The sequence below is a fragment of the Cryptomeria japonica genome, chromosome 9, assembly GCF_030272615.1.
Source record: "Cryptomeria japonica chromosome 9, Sugi_1.0, whole genome shotgun sequence".
Lineage (NCBI taxonomy): Eukaryota > Viridiplantae > Streptophyta > Pinopsida > Cupressales > Cupressaceae > Cryptomeria > Cryptomeria japonica.
In genome coordinates this window covers 618,434,348-618,457,594 of record NC_081413.1, presented here as the reverse complement: position 1 = coordinate 618,457,594, position 23,247 = coordinate 618,434,348, and the positions used below count along the sequence as shown (strand labels likewise).

The 23,247-nt window shown below is 31.7% G+C and overlaps 2 protein-coding genes across 2 annotated transcripts; one reads left to right on the top strand and one right to left on the bottom strand.

Annotated features, from left to right (window-relative positions):
• Nucleotides 1–211: 211 nt before the first annotated feature.
• Nucleotides 212–5,489, top strand: LOC131858559 (cyanidin 3-O-glucoside 7-O-glucosyltransferase (acyl-glucose)-like). The gene is made up of 6 exons (XM_059211840.1): nt 212–290; nt 556–680; nt 4,209–4,505; nt 4,785–4,860; nt 5,235–5,301; nt 5,375–5,489. The coding sequence occupies exons 1-6, from the start codon at nt 212–214 to the stop codon at nt 5,487–5,489; spliced, it is 759 nt and encodes a 252-aa protein (XP_059067823.1).
• LOC131063692 (large ribosomal subunit protein uL11) lies at nt 2,184–12,001 on the bottom strand. Its single transcript, XM_057997585.1, has 2 exons — nt 11,378–12,001; nt 2,184–2,503 (listed from the first exon to the last, which is right to left on the bottom strand). The coding sequence occupies exon 1, from the start codon at nt 11,902–11,904 to the stop codon at nt 11,404–11,406; it is 501 nt and encodes a 166-aa protein (XP_057853568.1). The 5' UTR covers nt 11,905–12,001; the 3' UTR covers nt 2,184–2,503; nt 11,378–11,403.
• Between the last annotated feature and the right edge of the window lie 11,246 nt (nt 12,002–23,247).

Here is a 23,247-nt window from a genome sequence, read left to right as displayed (position 1 = left end):
AAACACACTAAGGTAGAAAGATCTAGATGGAGTTAAGAAGTTATAGTCATGGGTCAAAAGATAAATAAAAAAAGAACAACTGACAAACAAGTCATGCAACCATCATATCTTTGGGAAAATTAGGATAGGGTGATGTTTTTGGATTATGATTAACACACAAAAGATGCATCCCTAAGGGAATGGATGATTCTTTAGATAAGGATGGTAGACAATGAATAAGATCCTGAATGTTTACAAGGTTGCACGGGTACGGGAGTACTTGGAGACTTTGGAGGCTGGTGCTAGTACTGGTACGGCTATTTTTTCAAAATAGGAGATGTGGGTAGCCAATTTCTTTTAAATATAATTTAATAATTTATAGAAATTCTGAAAATATAATGACATTGAACATTAAATATAATGACATTAAATATAATATAATAATTTAGTAATGGCTGTTGCAACATTTTAAGAAATCCTTGTGACCTACATTTGTTTTGAGCATTGTTTGTTTTCCATTTGTACTACATTTTGATTATTTTGTTGCCTGTGTTTTGTGTTTTTTAACATTTTAAGGTTTCCTTTTTTTTTGTTTGGCTTGGAGACGGTGGGAGACAGGCAGATACGTTAGCGATAAGTCTCCTCTCTATGGAGACGTTTGCAACGAAGTTTCTGGTGCAAGAGACACATCCGAGTCTCCGGTACGAGTACCCATGCAACCTTGCTCTTTTACCATTTTTGTTACATAATTGATCCATTTGTGCACTTTTATCGATACCCATAGTCGTGCTACTGAACATTTGTGCATAAATATTGACAATTTATAGTACACAGTTATTGGAACATCTTTAAGTAGATATCGAAGACACTTTGAAATATGTATACTTTTTGACCTTTTGGATCTTACAACATGCATTGATACTACCTAGAAACCAAAACAATATTGTCAAAATCTAATATACCTTTAAGAATCTATGGGTGCACAAAGTTAGCTATAATGACTACTGGCTACTGATTTGATTCCCCACTAAAGTGATTACTTTCTTTCCACTATTCCACCATTCTACTTGTGATTGTGGCTCAGTTCCAACCAAGCTAACCTAGTTGAATCTGTTCTGTACCTTGATGAAGTATTGAGCGGATGCAAGTACAAGGCTTTGTTTGCGTTTGCAGTAGAGAAATGCTGCAATTGATTCGAGTATAGGAAAGATTTTCATATCAAAGCAAGTTTCTAATATAAATGGAAGTTTACGAGTTAGGTCATTCCACAAAAATATCAAGACGGTCATGCACGTCTGCTCGAATTTAACTGCATTTGTTTAATTCACTTTGTCCGCCTTTATTCCTGATTCTTTATTTACCTAGTCAGTAAATCCTAACAGCTACCATTTAAATAACAAGTGGAAATTGAGCAGATGTTTTTTGTTGACATGGGCTTGCTGCTCCTCTACAATTACATGGATGCATAAATATTTCAGCTTTCCATTCTGTCGTGTAAAGGTTTATCAGTATTTAACAAAATCAAGAATTAGTAATGTCCAATCAATTAATTCCAAAGCAGGAAAATGTGCCTTGCTGGACCATTGCTACATTAATTCTCAGATTCTCAGGTTTAAGTTAAAAAATAGTATATAAAAATCATCAAAGGTGAGATCCATCAGATTTAAGTTAAAAATAGCATAGAAAAATCATCAAAGTTGAGATCGATCAGTAGTAAGCCTGAGCCTGAAGGACACTATTCATCATTTTTTTACAAATGCAGATTAAAAAACTCAAAGCTTCAGACCAAAAAATTCATTACTCTGTTATATTATACTTTTAATTAAATCTTCAAAATGAAATAAAATTGAATATCTGGCCAGTTGGGGATGCCATATTCAAAATAACAGATACTATTTGATCAAAAAGTGTTGGTTAATTTATTTCTGCAAACCTCCTTCATATAAACTACTTATGACATTTTTCTCCTACCAAATTGTACCAAATCAAAATTATTATAATAATTTGTCAAAAAAATATCTGCTCCAATTGTTTCTGGATAAGTGCTCTCAAAACATTTACATCATTTTGCTCCCTCTAACCGTAACAAAAATTCAGTTCATTGTAATAATTTCACTCATAACTAAAAGATATGAATTTATAACAAATAAAAATTATGATTCCCCGTAACGATGAGAAGACCAAGTCAACAACATACAGAAATATAATGACCAAACCAGTAAGTGCTCCATCCAAGTTTCAAAAAAAACAATACATATAATTTATCTCCTTCCGTATTGTAACAAAAATTATGACAGTTAAAAACTAAGGTTCTGTTGAAACTTGAAATAACAAGAATAGAATCATGACTAATAGTGTCGGGATAAAAATGAGGTGGAGACATATTATATCTTCACCATTTACCCTCAAGTTCATCATAAAATCACATCAAACAAAATTATCCTTCACTCCTCTTCCTGATTCTACCTTTACTTGGAAATCCCATCTCTATAAAGGAATCGGCATTATCAAAGCCATGCGACATCTGCATTTAAGTCATTCAGCACACCATGAGTATAGGTAACAGGAAGAATCCAAGAACAGCCATAACCGTTCAGAGCAATAGAAAGAATAAAAAACATATTCTGTTGATGATAAAATCCGACCAATTAACTTCTAGCTATTCATACCATTTATAATAAGCACCAACAAATATCCACCAATGTAGAATGCATAATGTTCAATGACACTTTATTTTGATTCTCTGATTAAAGTTGCGAGTCAGGATTAACTCTATTTGATGCTATTGTAAACACAGTTTTACCACTTCTGATTTCCTTCGCATGTCCATGTTCTTACATTCAAGGAAATAGAAAGCACATAAGCCTCTATGACCTGTACAAGCATGCTAGTGTTATGTTATACAAATCAGAAGAAAGAACCATAAACGATGCGTACAGCTGCCAGCCTTTTTAAGTATAAAAGTAAACGTGAGGTCACAAGCATCTGGCATATTCAAGGATCAAACATGTTTCTACAGAAAAACAGGGAATAGTCCATATCTACTTGTGCATACATAGAAAAAGAGCTACCTTCATCCCAAAATACTTTCAAGAATATAATCTTTCCTAAGAAAGATTCAACATATAAAAGCTAATTTTGGTAGACTGAACAGAGGATTTTAAAAATATGAAGCTCTGTTACAAGGTTAACAGTAACCCTAAAAAAACCTAGACTGGTCTGGACCAAATTCTGATCTTCCCCAGGTTCTAGCCCTCCAGCAAACATCAAAAAATCCAAGTTCAAATAATGTAAGCTAAACAAAGCCAATTTCCCATAAATCTCAAAATGAGACGAGAAATCTCCATGGAAGCAATATTTAAACACCATATACAATGTAATGCATTTTAGCATTTTATAGCTGGACACAATTAAAATTTAAAACTATTTTATCATACTACTGACTACTGAGTGAGATATACAAAAGTAGTAGTAGGCCTACTGACAAATTAATGTTGGAATCTAATTTTTGGCTTTAGCAAACAGGAGAACAAAGTAAATTCCATATCAATTATCAGTTGTGATATTGCTTGCTAGAATTGAAAAATCATCTGTTTTGAACAGTGTACAAAAGAAATTTTGTTATTTTACAGATTAATTAAAACCATTTTATCATACTGATTCACATATACAAAAATATTAGCATGCCTACTGAAAAATTAATCCTGGAATCTTACTTTTGCATTTAGATAGACCGGAAAAGGAAATTTTTCCAATTAATTATTATCGCACAGGATATCCACAAAAGATTGATATCCACAAAAGATTGAATTTATGGCCTAAGCTTTGGGAGGATGCCAACCTTAGTAGTTGCTTGTAAATAAACAATTGGATAACGTCTTTTAAAACATTCAGATAAGATATCTCATTAACATCTGCTGCTTGACAGTGATTGCAAATATACAAAGATTTATGACAGTAAATATACAGTGTCGATTGTTGAATGATTGCAAATATACACATAATGCTTTTGACAGTAGTTGAAGTCCTAGTAAAATTGTGATAAAAACGTGTAATTGAAGACATACGTAAAATTTGCAGGTATTCAACCGCATGCTACCTTATACCACTTCGATTTGCCCCAGAGCTTGGAAGATGCCTATGGAGGATGGCTCAGTCCCAGAATAGTGTAATGTCTCAATCTATAAATGATTGGCAGTTCTTCATGAAGCTATTCTTCACACTATCAGATGCCTAAGAGTTTTGATTGGCTGTTGCTAAACAGAGAAGATTTCAGAGCCTTTGCAGAAGTTTGTTTAAGAGAATTTGGGGACAGAGTGAAGCACTGGACAACTTTCAACGAGCCAAATGCATTTCCCACTTTAAGTTATGACATTGGTTGGTGGCCTCCGGAACGCTGTTCTTATCCATTTGGATATTTTGGCAACTGCAGTGCAGGAGATTCTACAGTCGAACCATATATCGTTGGTCATCATGTTCTGTTATCTCATGCAGAAGTAGTTGAGGTCTACAGAGAAAAATTTCAGGTTGTAATTTTTAACACTGAAAGTAGGGTAATATTTGTTCTTAAAAGGGCAATTTTTAACACTGAAAATAGGTTAATAACTTCTGAAAAGGCTCAACTACTCTCCATTTGGTTGAGCCCTAAATTCAGAAATAGAAAGGCCTTGGGGCTATCAAACCACTCAACCAACATTAGCTTTAGGGCTTTGAATTTTCCAGCAAAGCAATTTACTTTTTATTGGCCGCCTGAAGGTTGCCCAAATTTATTGTCTAAAAGTTTGATAATTTCTTTATTTATGCAGACCAACCAAAATGGTTTTATTGGCTTGGCAATTGTGGCAATTGTTGACTTTGACAATGTGTCATTGATGTCAAAAGGTTGGTAAATGGCGTCAGAGCATATGGTTGATCAGATTAGATTCATAATAGGATTCTCAGGTTGCTATTCACAATATGTTCTCAGCTAGCTGTAGATTGTCTTATTACTCTCTCTCATTGTTTCTCCAACACTCCACACCAATTTCCTTGGCTGCATTCTGCTTAATTTATCATCTTGGAAAGTGGCTCACTGCTGCACATAGATCCTGGATAAATAAATTATTAATCAGAGAGGTACCATAGCAAATTCAGTATAGTTGATCAGAGAGGTACCATAGCAAATTCATTATAGTTGTTGCCACCAAAACTACTCCACAATATTGGAATTTTGAACATGAGGACTCTTAAGTTCTAATCTTGTGTATTACATGGAGACATTCATGAAAGAGAGAAAGCTGAACAAACATACAGTATAATTGGTCCTTTGCTTGTCTTTGAACTGTTTGTCTGATGGAAGGAGATTTATGAAAGTGCACAATTTATATGATGTAAACTAATTTTTTAATTGCAACAGAAGCCCATTGTCATCACAATCAGAACAGGAGCAAGAAGACCAGCCACATAAGACACAGTGTGAATCTGATGTTATTAAGTCAAGTACGGGAGTAACTTTGACATCCAATTCTTAAAATGTTTCCTGTAAAGATATTCAACTTGTGCAAAATTTAATGAAAAGGTGCCTATGGTTATATATGAACCAGGGTGAAGTAATAAAAACTTTATTGAATCGAGCAAAAGTAAAATCAAGATTTACAAGTCTTGGGCGACAGGAGCTTTATGTGATGACAGAATATTTGAAAATAATGACAATTTGACAAAGAATCAAGCACGAATATTTGATAGAAGAATTATCACCAATGTGCTCAAGAGTCTTCAGAATACTTTACAACAATGCAACCGGCTAGTTTAAAGTAGATTCAACAATTTATACGGTACCTTCGAGAGGCTCATAAAGATGTATATGGAAAGGAGAAATCGTCTCATAGTTTGGTCTTGACCTTCCAAGAAAGTCGTGCCCTCCATTCTGTTGTTCGTGGTTTTAAAATGTGAATTTGGGGTACGAATCTGGTACGATTCTTACCTATATTTGCTGCAAATAAGTCACAGATTGGTTCAAACCTATGGATTTAGTGACTGAGAATATCATATCTATAAATTCGTGAGGAAACTTTAGAGTTTACGTTGCTTATCTTCAGCAGTTGATTGACGACATTTATACTCCATATTTGAGCATGTCTCTGGGTTGTAATAGCTGCAAGTTAATTCGTCAAATGAGTGGAAGGGTATCTACATTTTGAACAAGTGTCCCAACAAACCAGCATCAGTATTTTGATTGAATATTCATTACTTATAATTCTAATTCTCAGCATGGGAAGAAGGTTATCTTACATACCCGTGCATGTATTCGAATGGGCTAATATTGCCGATTTTTAATCAAGGTTTGGTTAGCAGCACGAACTTGTCAAGACAAAGTTGAGATTTGATAAGTTGGATGATATTGAAATATAATTAGTTTGTTAAAGATCCATGGTGGAAGGAAGTTGGTGGCAGTTGTAACTGAATACTACTTCTTAACTATCTACAGACACTTTATAAATGCATGTTCATTCGAAGGTTAACGGGAATGATATTTATTGAATAGTTTTATACAGATAACGAAGCATATCAAATCTTGCTAAAAATATTTATGTCTAAAACATAATGGAAGAACCAGTGAATTAAAAGTTGTGTGCAGAGATAGAGGATTCAAGAATACACAGTGAGCAGAGAATACAATACAGAATGCAGTGAATGTGGATATTATTGCAGACAGTGTTGTAACCATTCATTTTATGTGATGAAGCATACGAAGAAGATATGGAAAGAATGGTAATCTGATTATGTTGATTATAAATGTTGTTCTTGATCTTTTATGAAGTAATGTATGTCTGTTTGTAGACAAGGGTTTGTATGTTTGTTGTTTACACCAACGAATAAAGACTAAAATGTGTGATTGTTTATAATGGAGAATGAAGGGTTGAATACAACTAATGCAGGACAGACTGAAATGTGTCATGTGTATGTGTACATATCAGTTTGCAGAAGTTTTGTGACAGGGTTATGGTTGCAAGTACTTTGAGGAGGAAGATTATTGACATTAAGATTGCAGATGCATAACAAAATGATAATGCCATATTTGTAGGTATACCTGTGAAATGATGTATTGGCATGTTTATCACTGATTGGTGCAGGTAACAAGGATAGTGGTAACACTAAGGTTTTTCAGTGGTTGATGTATTGTCTTGATTATCTTTCTCAACAAGACCAGATTGTAAATTGGGGATTTGTGGAACAGAGACAAAATCTTTGTGATGTTGAATTGTATCAAGTGCTTTGTATTGTAACAGAGTTTCCCTCTGATTAAATCTTTTATTTGTGTCTTGTTTATGGGGTTGGTGCTCCAGGAAGTTGGTGCTTCTAAATCAGTGTCGGGTTGGTGCTCCAGGAAGTTGGTGCTTCTAAATTGTAAGGGGTTGGTGCTCCTAGAGTGGGTGCTCTAAACATTTGCCTATAAGGCTTAATAAAAGACAAATTGGAGAGTGGTTTTTACCGTTAGGGGTTTTCCACTATAAAAACTATGTCCATTATCTTATTGTGTGCATGTGCTTTATTGTTTATTATATCTTATATCTGTTGCACATGCATTCAATGTTGATAGTGTTATTATGTCATTTGCTACATATGTAAATGGTTTAAAGTTTCAAATGGTTAAGGATATTCTTGTTTTATAGATCACTGATTCACCCCCCCCCTCAGTGATCCTAGTATTCCAAAAGCAATGTGGTATGTGCCATTGACAAACTCATCCAAACATATAGCTGCAACTCGGAGGACATTTGATTTTCAAAATGGTTGGTAAGTCTTTACTGAATTGAAATGAGAAAATCCTTCTGGAACCTTGTAACAGAATTTTAAATCTATACCAATTTATTATGACCCTTTTCTTTCTTCATGTCCAAAAGGTTCATAGATCCTCTTTTCTTTGGGGACTATCCTTCCAGCATGAAGAAGATTGTAGGCTCCAGGCTGCCCACTTTCATCAAACAACAATCTAAAAAGCTAAGGGGATCTTTTGATTTCGTTGGGTTGAATCATTACGGTACTTACTATGTTTCCAATTTACCTAGTCAGAGGTTTGGTGCGGAGGAAAGAGATTACCTGAGGGATTTAGGCTCAAATGAAACAGGTAGATAACAAATTTTGAAATAAATGGCAAAGTTTAGAATACAGGTAAGCTATTTTAGATACTGATGTGTATACGTTGGTGTATATAAAGTAATGCGAGGCAATGTTCCTATTGGTAAGGTAAGCCCATAAATTGTTCCTTACCCATCTCTGGTTAGTCAAAATAAATATGATATATAAAATTTGTAGTGGACCATGAAAACCTGATTATTTAATTGCAGCTGGCACCAACTGGACTTCCGAATGTTCCATGGGGATTGGAAGCATTATTGGAATATTTCAAGAAACACTATGACAATCCACCTATATTAATCTATGAAAATGGTACTCAGTCTTATGTTTAGTTTGACCCAGCAAATTAATTGTATGTTTTGTGTCGGACTCAGGTCTCCATGTAACCACAATATCTCTGTTGCTTATACTTTCTTGTACTTCAAGCAGTTTCAAGATTTTCTTATACTTGAAGAATCCTCTTGACTATCTGTACTTAAAATTATCTCCTATTTATCAGTCCTCCCTCTATTTATTTCTCCCGTCATCTTCATTAGTTCTTCTATGCTATTACCATTTAGTGTGCTTTACAATAGTTTCATTTGATTTTGTTTCAATTCTGAAATGTTAATTATAAATTTCTTTTTAGGATATGGCACCAAAAACAACCAATCTCTCTCACTCTTGGAAGCATTGAATGATAAGGGAAGGTTGGAGTATCTCCATGACTATCTTGAGAGTTTGCTTGCAGCTATCAGGTAAGCTGGACATAAACCATACCCTTAACTGTACACAACTTATTCTATTGAATTCTTTAGAGTTACAGAAAGCATACTTATGTGGGTGCAGAAATGGATCAAATACTCGAGGATACTTTTGTCTGGACATTGTTGGACAGTTTTGAATTTTTGTATGGTTATGAGATTCGTTATGGCCTCTTTCATGTGGATTTCAAAGATAAAAATTTAAAGAGATACCCAAATCTTTCTGCTCGCTGGTTTACCAAATTTTTGAAAGGGAACAAACAATTGATTACCCATGGAAGAGAAGAGGTGGACCGACTACTCTTGATCAAATGATTGGATCGTATCCTCTTGAGTTCTCCATTTACTGATTACTTCCATCATGCTAGCTAGTAATTGCACCATCCTTTCTATTTCAGTTGTGGTCCACATAAATTGCTTTTTTGTTGAGAGGAAGTTTATGGACAAGAGATGGGGCCTAGGATTTTGTGGTTTGGGTCCTCATTTTAGCGTATCAATCAAGGCTATCAACTTTAATTTGATGTCTTTCAAAACAATTAAGTTGATATCTGTATTAAGTGCATAATTTTTGAAATGTGGATCCTTTTCTGAATATTTTATATAACACTAGCAACGTTGTTTTGATCGGCATAGCGAGAAAAAAGCATAATCGAATAAAAGCATAAGATATAACATCTATTACATCTGAATAGGTTGTCAATTATATATCAAACATGAAAACTTATTTATAGTGTTTACAACAATCCTGAAAAGGATCTTTGATTTCATGCATCTATTATTCTATAAAACTATTTTAAAATAAATTTCAGGATTTCATTTAAACCGAAGGCTTCATGAAGAATAAAATAAGAAATAGATCAAATTCAAAGCTGCATGATGAATAAAACAAGAAATAGATTATGTAGAATAGAATTGTGATCATGCAAATTATGTTTTTGAGCCTACACTCCTCCCTACCTCTAGATGGTCAATGTGTCTCAAAGCTATAATTGTTAAATCGAAGGCTTCATGAAGAATAAAATAAGAAATAGACAAGTTCAAAGCTGCAATTTTGATCATGCAAATTATGTTTTTGAACCTACATTCCTCCTTCCCTCTAGATGGTCAATGTGTCTCAAACCTATATGGTAACTTAGCTATACAGATAGCAATCAAGAACTCAGTATCTGTGAGTTGAAAGCTAGACACTACCAAATGCATATGAAAGAAAGAAGCCATATGAATGACATAGCTATATATATTACTGGTAATCTACAGGAAGGGAGAAAGGCAGAATCTTCAAAAGAAGCAGCATACGGTCTTTCTGTTAGATGTACTCACTGTATTCCAAGATTACTCAAGTTCAAACCAAAAAGTAACATTATAACTCTCTCTGAATATGCAATTTTTTGCCAGGCATGTTATGCTGTGAAGACATTATAGGAACTTTCTTGAATTCTTTTGAGATGTAGAGCATGGTGATGTTGTCATTGGATATGGTTGTCTTTAAAAAGTGTATAGACAATAGATAAAAAAGAGCTCTTTTTCTTGCTCCATCAAAGAAGCACATGGCAGTTTTGTAAGTGGAAAGGTTTTGCATTGACCTTAAAAAATAATATTACAACACTAGGTGCATGCAATCTTACAGATTCAGATGTCATATTTCTGCTATTGGATCACTCAACAGTAAAAATTTGGACTGGTGGATTTTTTTCTTGTCATTCTGTGATGCCCAGACAAGGGATGTAATCAAAATATTTGGAACAAATGAAGCTGCAGAATTTTCTAGCAAAGAGATTTCTGCAACAAGGAAATCTCCTTCAGAAGATGAGATTAAGATAAATTTTGCTATAATTTCTAAATTCTATGAAGAAAACGACCCCAAGTGCCTCAAGTTTTTTTAAGCGCTTAAAAAACAATGTTCTGCAGTCTCATTATTAGTAAATTAGACAGCAGTTTACATACTGGTCAATATTTTGGCTCCAAATCAAGATATGTTGACAACTTACATTTCCTAACCCTAAACCACACCTCATTTGGGGATTCTGGAGCAACTTGAGTAAAGTCCACTTAGGGGACATTACACAAATGGATTGCTTGTGCAATTGGATTGCCAGGGTAATAGTATTGAGGAATTCATGCATTCATCTAGTGCTATTGAATGTTTATGTGCTTTAGAAACAAGAATTCGGATTGGATAATGCTATGGTGAGAGTGGTAAGACCAGTAGAATCTGTAATAAAGACAGTTTTATCAGATCTAGCGAACGATTTATAACAAGTGAACAATTTTAAAACAAGTCGACAACTTGTAACATTAAAGGTAGGTTTTTTTAAGGCAGAAAACCCAGATTTATAAACAAGCTAACCGTAATCTTAAAACACATGAACAATCTATAACATTTAAAAGTAACAAACCAAGACAAGGCTTTTCAGTTACAAAGGGAAAAATCATAAAGCATTGTTCTCCAATCAAACTCCCAACACTAACAGATTCCCGCATAATTAAAGTATCAATAAGTCCAACTTAAATAACAAATTAACAAAAAACACACTAACCCAAATCAATCTCGTTCCAATTTTAATCAATCTTCGGGGATCTCGACCTCCCCTTCATCTATCTCGCTCTGCAAATCCTTGGGGTCCTTCCCGTCTACGGTACACCCCACTGATACACAAGTGCCGAGAATCTCCTTGACTGTCCCGGCGAGGGCTTTTGCCATTGAGCGTGGCTTCATTACTTTCGCAATTTCGATAACATCGTCTAACGAGATGTTCCCCGAATGCTTGATATTTTTAGTCTTTTTGCGGTCCCTTTCAGGCTCCTTCAATGCTTTTATCACCAGTGCTGCAGCACTGGGAACTACAGCGACTTTCGCTTGCCTGTTTTGGACAGTAAGTTTAACAGTCACTCTCAGCCCTTTCCAATCTCTAGCTGTTTCCTTTGCTATGTCTTCTCCGATTTTCTTCGGAGAAAGACCTAGAGGTCCAATCTTTGGCGCCAAAGATGACGCTGCCCCGACTTCGCCTCCTGTAACACGTACATAAACCTCCACTACCTGTGACGGATCGAACTTAGGCGGCATTTTTACTGAAACTCCAAAGTCCAAACCCTTCGAAATCTCAACCGGCAGGTTTTAGACTGACGCCCGCGATCAAAATAGCCCGAATAACTTTCAAAATAATCCAACCTTCATTTTAATTTAATTTTTATTTTATATAAAAGAATTAAGTTATATTTATTTTTAAAAGAATATTATGATTATATTTTTTAATTTTTATATAATGGAATTAAGTTATATTTATTTTCAAAAAAATATTATGACTATATTTATTGTTATACTATATTATATTTATATTAGAAATTATTACAATTAAATATAATATATGTTTCATATAATATAATACAATATATAATTAATGCATACTAATTAATTTATTTTATATAGTAAAATTTCAATTATATATTATTGCTATACTTATTATTATATGAAATATTTCATATATGAATTACATTATTAGATGTTATATTTTAAAATAAAAATTATTAAATACAAATATACAATTATTATAATCAAATTAAATTAACAAATAAATATAATAAATATATAATAGTATGTACATTTGTACAACTGTTTATATATAACTAGCTTACATATGGCGTATTATATATATATATATATATATATATATATATATATATATATATATATATATATATATATATATTTGATTAAAATCAAATATATGTAAGCTAGTAGCAGTCGCGGTGCAACATGGGAAACAATTAGGGTTTCATTGTGGTAAGGTTTTAATTATAGTTGAAGTTTTTTAAGAGTTCAATTAGGTTTAAAATTAGCTTTATGATTCAATTGCATTAGAGTTACAATTAAATTAGGATTAAATTTTAATTAGGGTTAGGGTTTGGGCTAGAATTCTCTTAGGATTAGGGATTCAATAAGTGTTAGGGTTTGAATTAGGTTAGGGTTTAATTAGGGTTAGATTAAGGTTGAAGTTTTAGGTAGGGTTTAATTCTATAGTTAGAGTTATGCTTAGGGTTAGGTAATGGTTAGAATTCAATTCCAGGGTTATATTTAAGTTTAGGGTTAAGTTATGGTTTAAAGGGTTATGGTTTCGGTTAGGCATTAGTTTAATTAAGGTCAGGGTTTGGGTTAGAATTCAATTAGGATTAGAGTTCAATTAGAGTTAGGGTTTGAATTAGGTTAGGCTTTAATTAGGGTTATATTAAGGTTGAAGTTGTAGGTAGGGTTTAATTCTATAGTTAGAGTTATGCTTACAATTAGCTAATTGTTGGAATTCAATTGGGGTTATATTTAAGTTTAGGGTTAAGTTATGGTTTAGGGTTATGGTTTGGGCTAGGGGTTAGTGTAAGGATTAGGATTATTATTTGGGTTTACTTCATGTTTAGGGTTCGGGTTAGGGGTTACTGTTAGGATTAGGATTATGGTTTGGGTTTACATCACATTTAGGCTTAGAACTATGGTTAGGGTTTAGTTTTAAATGACATAAGGGTTTAAATAATGGTTAGGGTTAGGGTTAGGGTTAGGATTAGGATTAGAGTTTAAATAATGGTTATGTTTAGTTTAGGGTTAGGGCTAGTGTTAGGGTTTAGAATTAGTGTTAGGATTACAATTATGGATATGGTCTACATCATGGTTAAGATTAGGAATAGGGTTATGGTTGGAGGTATATTTCGAGTTATGGTTAGGATTAGGTATTAGGGTTAGGACTAAGGGTTATTATTAGGGTTAGGGTTTTGGGTTATGGTTAAGTAAGAGTTAGGTTTATGGTTAATGGTCAAGGTTATAACTGATTATAGTTAGGTTTCAATTATGCTTAAGGTTTGATTATGGTAAGGGCTTAGTTAGGATCAAGGTATGGGGTAGATTAGGGTTAGGATTTAATAAGGATTAATGTTCAATTATGATTAAAGTTCAATTAGGGTTAGGGTTAATTTTAGGGCTAGAGTTCAACTAGGGTTAGAATTAAATCTAGGGCTATGGTTCAATTATTGTTAGATTATAGTTTAACTTGTAATTAGGGCTTAATTATAGGTTTGCAGCAAAGTTTAGGGTTAGGTTATAGTTAGGGTTCAATTGGGTCTAGATTAAGGATATTGTTAAGGTTAGGGTTTGATTATGATAAGTGGTTGATCATAGTTATGTTTAGTATTAGATTTTAATTAGGGTTAGAATTACGATTATGATTCAATTAATTTAGGCTTAGGGTTAAATTAAAGTAATATTAAGTTTAAGGTTAAGATTAAGCTACAATTAGGGTTAATATTGTAGGATTGTGAATTCATAAAATTTATTATCTTCATTATTATGTACAATTTTTCAATACTTCTATAAAATGTATAACTTTAAACTTTGTTCTAATAAAATTAAGGCATTTTAAAATAGCTTACTTTTTTTAATTAAAACTATTTTCTTTTAACCTTTTAATTTTTTTATAATTAACATAAAAGTTCTTTTTGACCTTGTTAAATTAATCATCATGTGTTATTTTTGAATATTTTATAACTCAACTAAAATAGAAAAATCACATCTATATGATAAATTAGAAACTTTTAATAATAAATATTTTTATATCTTAAAAATTATATAGTATTTTTAAGTTTTTGTATATGTAAGTTTGAATTTAGAAAAAATGTATTCTTATGATAAAAATTTAGAAACATAGAAATTTATCTTCCCAAATTGAAAATTAAGATTGTTTCATTTTTTTTTAATCTTTTTCTAAATTGGAAATTAGATTATCTCCTTTCTTTTTAATCTTTCTATAATAACAGTCTATGCGAAATTCTATTCACAAATGCACATGCTTTTAAAATTTCATTTTGATTTATATGTGTAAAAAGGATTAATAAAGTTATATTGTGAATCCATTAATAGAAACTGAGTGAATATGGTATCTTTTTAATTGTGTAATTGAGAAAAAATAGAATTTAATCTAACATTTTTATTCTATTGTTCCTTTTTTTATGCAAATCACTTGAAGAAAAATAGAAATATATTTCATTTTTATTATACTGTTCCTTTTTTTTGCATGCAAATCAATTGAATTGTAAAATGAAAATACATTCTATTTATTTAAATCTTTGAATGCTAAATTTAAAATTAAAATTTAGATATAAATAGAATCTTTCTAAAAAAATTAGATATTATATTTTTCTTTTTAATGCAAATCATTTCTATGTTCCCAAATTAAATTTATCTTTCCAAATTGAAAATAAGATTCTTTCCATTTTTTAAATCTTTTTCTAAATTAGAAAGTAGATTATTTCTTTTCTTTTTAATCTTTCTATAATAACAATCTATGCAAAAATATATATTAAAAAATTATTTTATACATTAGCATGATGTAAAGATATATGAAATTTTCTATTTGTTTGTCCACAAGAATTCCATATCAATCCTTGCATTCTTTATTTACTTATTTTAAATTCGATTGGTTAAAGAGTAGTGGGGCCGAAATCTCTAAGCGTTAATTTCACATCACTTCAACTATTTAGGTATTTATAATGCCATTTTCTTGTAACATTATTGTTCTCTTAAGCATAACTGATGGTTTGATTACCATTGACATGATTACATGTGCATGGCACTATTCACAGCTTAAACAATACAATCAATACATTATTCAAATATTTTATAGGTATCCTCTTTGTGGTTGCCGTGACAGCAAATCCTCTTCTTTCCTGTATGCCTTGATCCACCTCTTCTACGTCTACGAGAGTCGGGTGCTATGAATGGTCTTCTAGTTTCTACTTTATGATAACTCCTGTTAAAATCTTGATTAACATATCTATCATTTGGATATTCACATTCATCGCCATAATTTATTGGCAACGCAAACTCTTCCTTGTACGTATGGTCTCTATGGTTGCAGTCAAAGGAGATCCTCTTCTTTTCGGTTAGCCATGATATTGGCAGTGTGTGCAGGCACTGAATACTACAGATTTTTTAACCAAATTGGGACTGTCCTCCAACACTATCCTTGGAAAATATATGTCTGTCAATGATAAAGAATATTGCAGACGGAGGTTACAAGTTATACATCTGATAGATGAGCAAGGAAACAATATAATTTAACTGTATGAATATTGGTATGTCAAATGCGGTTTAAGACAATGGATAAGTATAATAATATTAATCGAATAACACATCTAAATATTGAGCTTCCCATAACAAAACATGGTTGGATTCGCTTACCTGAAAGCTTGTTGTTCTAGTGTTGGTCGAACAAGTTGTGTTGTTTTCTTCTCTGCAACACAAAAATGTGGAAAGAGATCAAGATTATATGCCTTGACATGGTGAAAGGAACAAAAAATCATGGAAGAAAATCCATTACAAAATGCGATAATTGCATAATAGTTTGCATACTTAATCTATTGTTGTTCAAATGTGAATTGTTTCTTCCTCTTGTTTGGGATCAAAAACATTTTTTCTCTCTCCTTCGAAGGATTATTATATAGCATGAACTTGTTTGCTGAAACCCTTCCACTTTCCTACATAATTTATCAGTAGTCTAAAATTGTGTTACAACGAATGGCATTACAATAACATTACATTGCGTTATAATCGTAGCCTGCATGAACCGTTATATAGTGATGATCGTGCATTGGAGAGGAGCATGCAATATTCATTGTTGATGTAACTACCAGAAAATCTTTTATCTTCCGCGCAGCTTAAGGTGGTGTTTGGTCTTCCATCATGTTTGTTTTCTTTAATGTTTACACAGAATATTCTAATTTTATTCTATCCTTCACTCCTCCTACTGAGACTGTATAGGAACGCCTCTCGACGTAATTAATATTATCATTATAGTTATTGTTGTTATTGACAAAATGTAATGGTTAAATTGCGATGTCGTGGTTATTGTCCTCTTGGAGTGTTATTGTTGAATTCTCATCTAATGTCCCTCATTTACGACCTCACTTTCATAGCTCCTAGTCAAAAGCGTTTACCCTTTAAAAACAATGATTTTATTTATTGTTCTCTATTATATAATATCTAGTGATTATGATATTATTTGAAAACTATTTATTTTATTATTATTTAAAGAACATAAGACAATATTTATCATATTTCTAAATATTCGAATTAATGGTGTAATCTTTCTATGCCTCCACCTCTCCCTCTCTTTTATTTAATTTAATCAGATATATATTAAATGATGATATTATCTAGAAAAGTACTAATTTTATAATTATTTAAAAAAAATAAGAAGAACTAATGGTGTAATCTTTCCATCCCTCCATTGTCACTCTTTCTTTATCCCCCCATGTTTCCATCTCTATGCTCCCTCTCCCTTTACATCTTTATCTATGTATCATATATCTCTCTTCTTCATCTATGTTTCCTTAACTCTCCCTACATCTATCTCTCTATATTAGTTATCTAGACTATCACCTCCTCTATATCTCACTATTTCCCCTTCTATCTCTATCTTCCCATCTCTCCCTGCCACTCCCTCTTTCTATGTCTTTGTACTTCTTTTTCCTCTCTCTATTTCTCTTCCCCCCTCTCCATCTCTCTTTTTCCATATCTCTCTCACTCATATGGACACACACCCCATTTCTCCCTCCCCAGCTCTTTATTTCTATCTTTGTATCTTTCCCCCCTCCTTATCTCTCTCCCTCTCTCTATTACTTTTATGTCACCTTCCTTTTCTCCCACTCTTGCCCCATCTATTTCTATCTTCCATTTTATCTCCCCATCTCTATCTATATCTAATTATGTCTACTTATCTCTCTCTCTCTCTCTCTCTCTCTCTCTCTCTCTCTCTCTCTCTCTCTCTCTCTCTCTCTCTCTCTCTCTCTCTCTCTCTCTCTCTCTCTCTCTCTCTCTCTCTCTAGATCTCTCCTTATCCTTCTCTCTCTCCATCTCTCCTTCCATCCCTCCTACTCTATATCTCTATTTCTCTCTTCGTATCCATCACATTCCTCTCTCTATCTCTTTCTATCCATAGCTTTCTCCATCTCTATCTCTCTATCTCTTTTCCTATCCCTTTTTATCTATCTACATCACTTTGTATCAAGAGAGAGAGAGCTATATCTCTCTCTCCCTCCCTCATTACCTCTATATCCCCTATCTATCTTTCTATACTTACCACTCTCTCCCTTTCTCTTCATGTATATCTCTATCTTTCTCTTTCTCTTCCTATATAACTCTATATCTCTCTCTATCCCCCCAACATATATCTATCTCTACTTATCTCTATTTGTCTAAATTTCTATTTGTATGTCTTTCTATCTTTGTGTCCCTCTCCCCCTCTATCTATATCTCCTTATATACATCTTTCTATTTACCATGTATCTATTTATCTCTCCCTCTCCCTCTCCCTCTCCCTCTCCCCCTCTCGCTATATCTCCTTATATCTCTATCTGGATCTATCTATCACTCTATATTACCATCTGTGTCTCTCTCTGTCTCCATTTCCCTCTATGTCTCTCTACCCCTTCATCTTTGCCTCTCCCTCTTTATCTCATGTGTGTGTGTGTGTGTGTTTGCACAACATGGGAATATGTATAAATATATAAGTAATAAGGTATTACACCTTAAAAATACATTGAAAGATATATATAAGTAAGAAGGTACGTGTGATCGTAGAACTAAGATAGTCACATATAAGGTTATGTAATAGATTATTTTGATATTAAGAGATGAAATTATCTATTTTCCTCTTTAAAAAATGATTTTTGCATAAATTTCACATGCTATTTGAGACATTAAATATATTCCATAAAAGAAACACAAAATATTTTGATGCATTGTATGAGATTTGTTTTGGATTCAATTGTTTAAAAGATTTTTGCATCAACGTTTTAGGGCACACTATGTAAACCATCAAATTGTTTAGCAATTAGCTTTTTATTTCCTTTCTTTGTTCATTTCCCTTTTATTTTCCCCCTTTCAATTATTCCCCCCTTTTAACTATTACTTCTAAACGTTTTCTCTTTCTTTTAATTTATGGTTTTCTTTTTCTTATTTCTTTTATTTCCTTTGACTTTGAACTGTCTGCTCCTCATCTTTCCATGTCATCTATTTAATCAAACTAAGTCTACTTACTTTCATTTTTCTCATGTAGTTGCTCTCTTACATCCGATGATGGTTCATGTAGTGTGACCAAAAACGTTGATGTAAAAATCATTTACATAGTTGAATCCAGAAAATTTCTCATAAAATCTATCGTGGATTGTGGAAATCTAATAAATTTAATCTTCTAATGCAATTAAAAATAAATCAATTTATGTTAAATAATATCTTATTTATAATATTGTAAAGATAATTATAATATAAAATTATATAAATTAAATATAAAATCAATCTTAATATATAAGTGCCTTCCTAAGGAACTGGCACTTATGTCGGGTCTCAATCTTAATTTGCCTACCTAAGCTACCTGTATCTTTGCTACTAGAGGGCGTAGATATATATTCAAAGATAAAATGGGATCGCAAACCCTAACTTCGGGGTCAAATGATTATGTTTCTACCTTGTATACTGACTTTGCCGCATCTATATTTGCCTTTGCCCTGATCACCGTTGAAAGTCTAAAGAGAAATTTTGTTGTTTTAGGCATGGAATCTTTGACTGATTCAGAAATACAAGCAATGGTGCAGGAAGGAGATTTGGATGGCGATGAAGCCCTAAATGAGCTCGAATTTTGCATTATGATGGTTCCTCTTAGCCCTTCTTTCGTGGCGGAGGCCGACAAGTGGTTGCAGAAATATTGTTTAAAATTGTTCTTTTTTATTAGCAATATTTTTCTTTCTAGATTCCATGGCATTGGCTAACACTATCCAGATTCCAAATTCGTTTTTTTTAATTATTATATTATTTAAATTTAATAATATTTGATCTTTTTATATTATATAATCTATCATTAAAAAAAAGTTAAAAAAGACAATGATTATGTTAGACAATATTGAATGATATATTTAATTTTTGAAAAGCAGCAACAGAGCAAAGCATAGATATTATGTGATAGAATACATAAAAACAAAACATAACTAGCATACATATATTAAACAATAATAATATATATAATATGTTGAGTGATACCATTCTTGAGATGTCTATTATCTATTTAACTTGTGTTAGTAAAATACCAAATTGATATCAACCATTAATCTATGCAAATATGATTTCTATAATGTCCATTTTGGGGATTTAGTTGAATTTAGTCTTGAAACATTAAATCTAAATTAAGATGAGAAATGCATTATATTTATAAATATAACTTTATAACAAAACTATCAATTGTAATGCCCTTAATAGTATAATCTTGCTTTAGGTCCTGCAAACAATATTAATCACTAGAAACTGACATTAAAAATCATAAAGTATTAATAATCAATGATAGCATATAAATCCATGCAAGAATCATTCAAATCCATATCAATACACCATAATATCATTAATATTTGGTTCAAGGCATATTCCTTATAGTGAACCACATTAGGAATTTAGTGGAAATGCTTGCAAACTACAATCTCAAGGGTGGTCATCCTTGTATTGTGAGAATATTGAAATATAATTAGATCTATTCCATCCTTTAGTCCACCTCGGATGCTAGCCACCCTCCTCAACCCATATCTCCTTCCCTCACTCCCTCCCTATCCCCCTATCTATTTCTCTACCTTCATGTCTTATTTCATTTATCTTCCCATATATCTCTATTTCTCTTTCTCTTCATAGATATATCTACCTCTATCTTCCTCTGTCCCAATTTATCTCTTGACATATTTATCTCAATCCTTCCGTATATATCTCCCTCTTTCTAGACCTCTCTCTCTCTCTCTCTCTCTCTCTCTCTCTCTCTCTCTCTCTCTCTCTCTCTCTCTCTCTCTCTCTCTCTCTCTCTCTCTCTCTCTCTCTCTCTCTCTCTCTCTCTCTCTCTCTCTCTCTCTATATATATATATATATATATATATATATATATTGAAAAAATAATACAAGCCTATTGGTAATAGATCTTGATTATGTTATTATTTCAAAGGTCCTATTGGTAATAGATCTTGATTATGTTATTATTTCGAAGGTTTTCTTTTAGTTGTCCAGATCTTTGTAAGTGGAAGCATAATTCACATGAAGCTATCTCTTATCCATTGTAACCTTTGTTGCACAAACAACATCATTTTTCAATTGTATAACATAAGTTGGCCTAGTGGTGGAGAACTTGTGATCTTGAAAAAGAGGTCACAATTTCAAATCCCACAAGGGGGTAGGGTATGTACACTTTATTGACTTCAACCCATTACCTATAAAAAAAATGAAAAATAATTTTCAATTGACTTCATGTATTGCACAAATGGATGCTAAAAATAGACCATTTCTTTTTTGTGATTTATCTTCCACACATCTTTGGCATGCCCATTGCACATTAAGGTGCAATTGCTAGCTAGTACTTTCGTTGTGCAATACTATTGAGTTTTGCTTAACTCTTTATTAACAATATTAGTTTTTAAGAAATTAGGAGTTTAAAAAAATTTAGTATTGAAATTATTTTAACAAATTAGGAATTTAAATTTTTTTTGGTATTGAAGTAATATTTATTTTTTAAATAAAAATGTAAGTTTTTAATTGAAATTATTTATAAAGTTAATTATTTATAAATTTATTGGTTATTACACACATATAGACATAGACATACATACATATACATTTCCAACACACACACACATTTATATATATTCTCACACATATATATATATATATATTCATGCATACATATGCATATGCATTTACATTTCTCACACACACATTTATATATTTATAATTATTAGGTCTCTTGTCTTTTTATTTTTGTTCTAGTTTTTTTCAATTTTTTGACTATCTATTTTAGTTCTTTAATTCATTTATTCTTATTCATTTATTTCTTCTCATTTGTGGAGTTGGGGTGGCAGTTATTATTTTATTCTTTTCCTTGGTCCACATGCGGTCTTTCTACCCCTTCCCTCTCTCGTCTCTTTATATTCAATCTAGATCTGCAACTTGATATTTTTCATCTCCTTTCAACTCTTATTTTTCATCTCCTTTGAACTCTTTCCCATCTTGATGATGAATGATTCAAAACATTGATGTTAAAAATTTTATATTTTAATTGTTTATAAAAATTTATTCTTATTGCAATCTTAAGAATTAAGGATGATTTAGATAGTATTTTAATTTAAGATATTAAAATGACACCCATACATTTTTAGTTAATATCTAGGTTTCTCATTTATATGACATTTTTTAGTTATAATGGATCAATTCTTGTAACATTTATATGACATTTTTAATTTTAATCGATCAATTCTTGTAACCTCCTAATATTGAGGTTTCTAATTAATCAAGGCTCCTCATTTATTGAGGTTTTTCATTTTCACATGTGTACACATGTTCGATATTAAAATGACACTGAAATAATTAATGACATTTTTAGGTTTTGCATATTGAGGTTTTTTATTCTCGCATGTGTACACATGTTCGATGTGAAAATCTTTTAAGTTAATTTAGAGTAAAGAGTAAGAATATTTTACTTTAATTTTAAAGTAAATAAATGATTAGAAATTATTATTTTTTATTATTTTATCAATTAAAAAATCATGGCATTCATTAAAAAAAATTATATGTTTTTAATTATTATTATCAATCCAGACAAGTGCCACGATGGCAGGAGGTGGAAGGTAGTTGGTGGAGAGATAAGGGAGTTGAGGATAAGGTCCCTCAAAAATGTGGCCTCATTGATTCATAGCTCCAGCCAACAGCGTATAATTTAATTATTATAAAAAAATTAAGATTAAAGTTAATTATTTTGACTATAATAATCTTAAATGGTAATTATTTAGTTAAAAAATAAATAACTATAAATTAGAAAAATAATTAATTAAAACTAGAGTTATAGTGTAATTGATAAATTGTAATAATTTTAAATTAAAAATTAAAAATTATATCTTTTATAGAATTATTTACATATATAATATAACATTGATTTATTAATTTTTATTTTAAAATTTAAATTGTTATATTTGTAATTATGTAACCCGATTTAACCCCAAGGTGTAGACCGGTTGGTTGAGTCGTTGAAAGACACGGATTTGACCCCAATGACGCAAGTTCAAACCTCGTCTAGAAAAAAAATCGGTTTAACTAAGATAACAAAAAAAATTATGTAACCTAATTTAATATGATTATATTCACCTCATGCCTACATTGTAACAAAATTTACTTTTTTTTGTAAATGTTAATTTTTATCTTTTTGGATTTGGACATGTTATAAAATATGCATGTTTTCATTTGACTACTATATTTGATGAGGTATGGTTGTAAAAAAAATTTAAAAATTGACAATTATATTATATAAAAGAGAAAATTTATGTATAGACCATCAAAAATTAGATAAAATTATAATCA

Bases quoted from the DNA above. Each gene is read 5' to 3' on its own strand.
- LOC131858559 (XM_059211840.1), top strand. From the start codon at position 212: ATGAATAAGATCCTGAATGTTTACAAGGTTGCACGGGTACGGGAGTAC. The intron at 681-4,208 runs GTACGAGTACCC...TCACACTATCAG, and splicing joins GAGACACATCCGAGTCTCCG to ATGCCTAAGAGTTTTGATTG. The intron at 5,302-5,374 runs GTTTGTCTGATG...TAATTGCAACAG, and splicing joins CCTTTGCTTGTCTTTGAACT to AAGCCCATTGTCATCACAAT.
- LOC131063692 (XM_057997585.1), bottom strand. From the start codon at position 11,904: ATGCCGCCTAAGTTCGATCCGTCACAGGTAGTGGAGGTTTATGTACGT.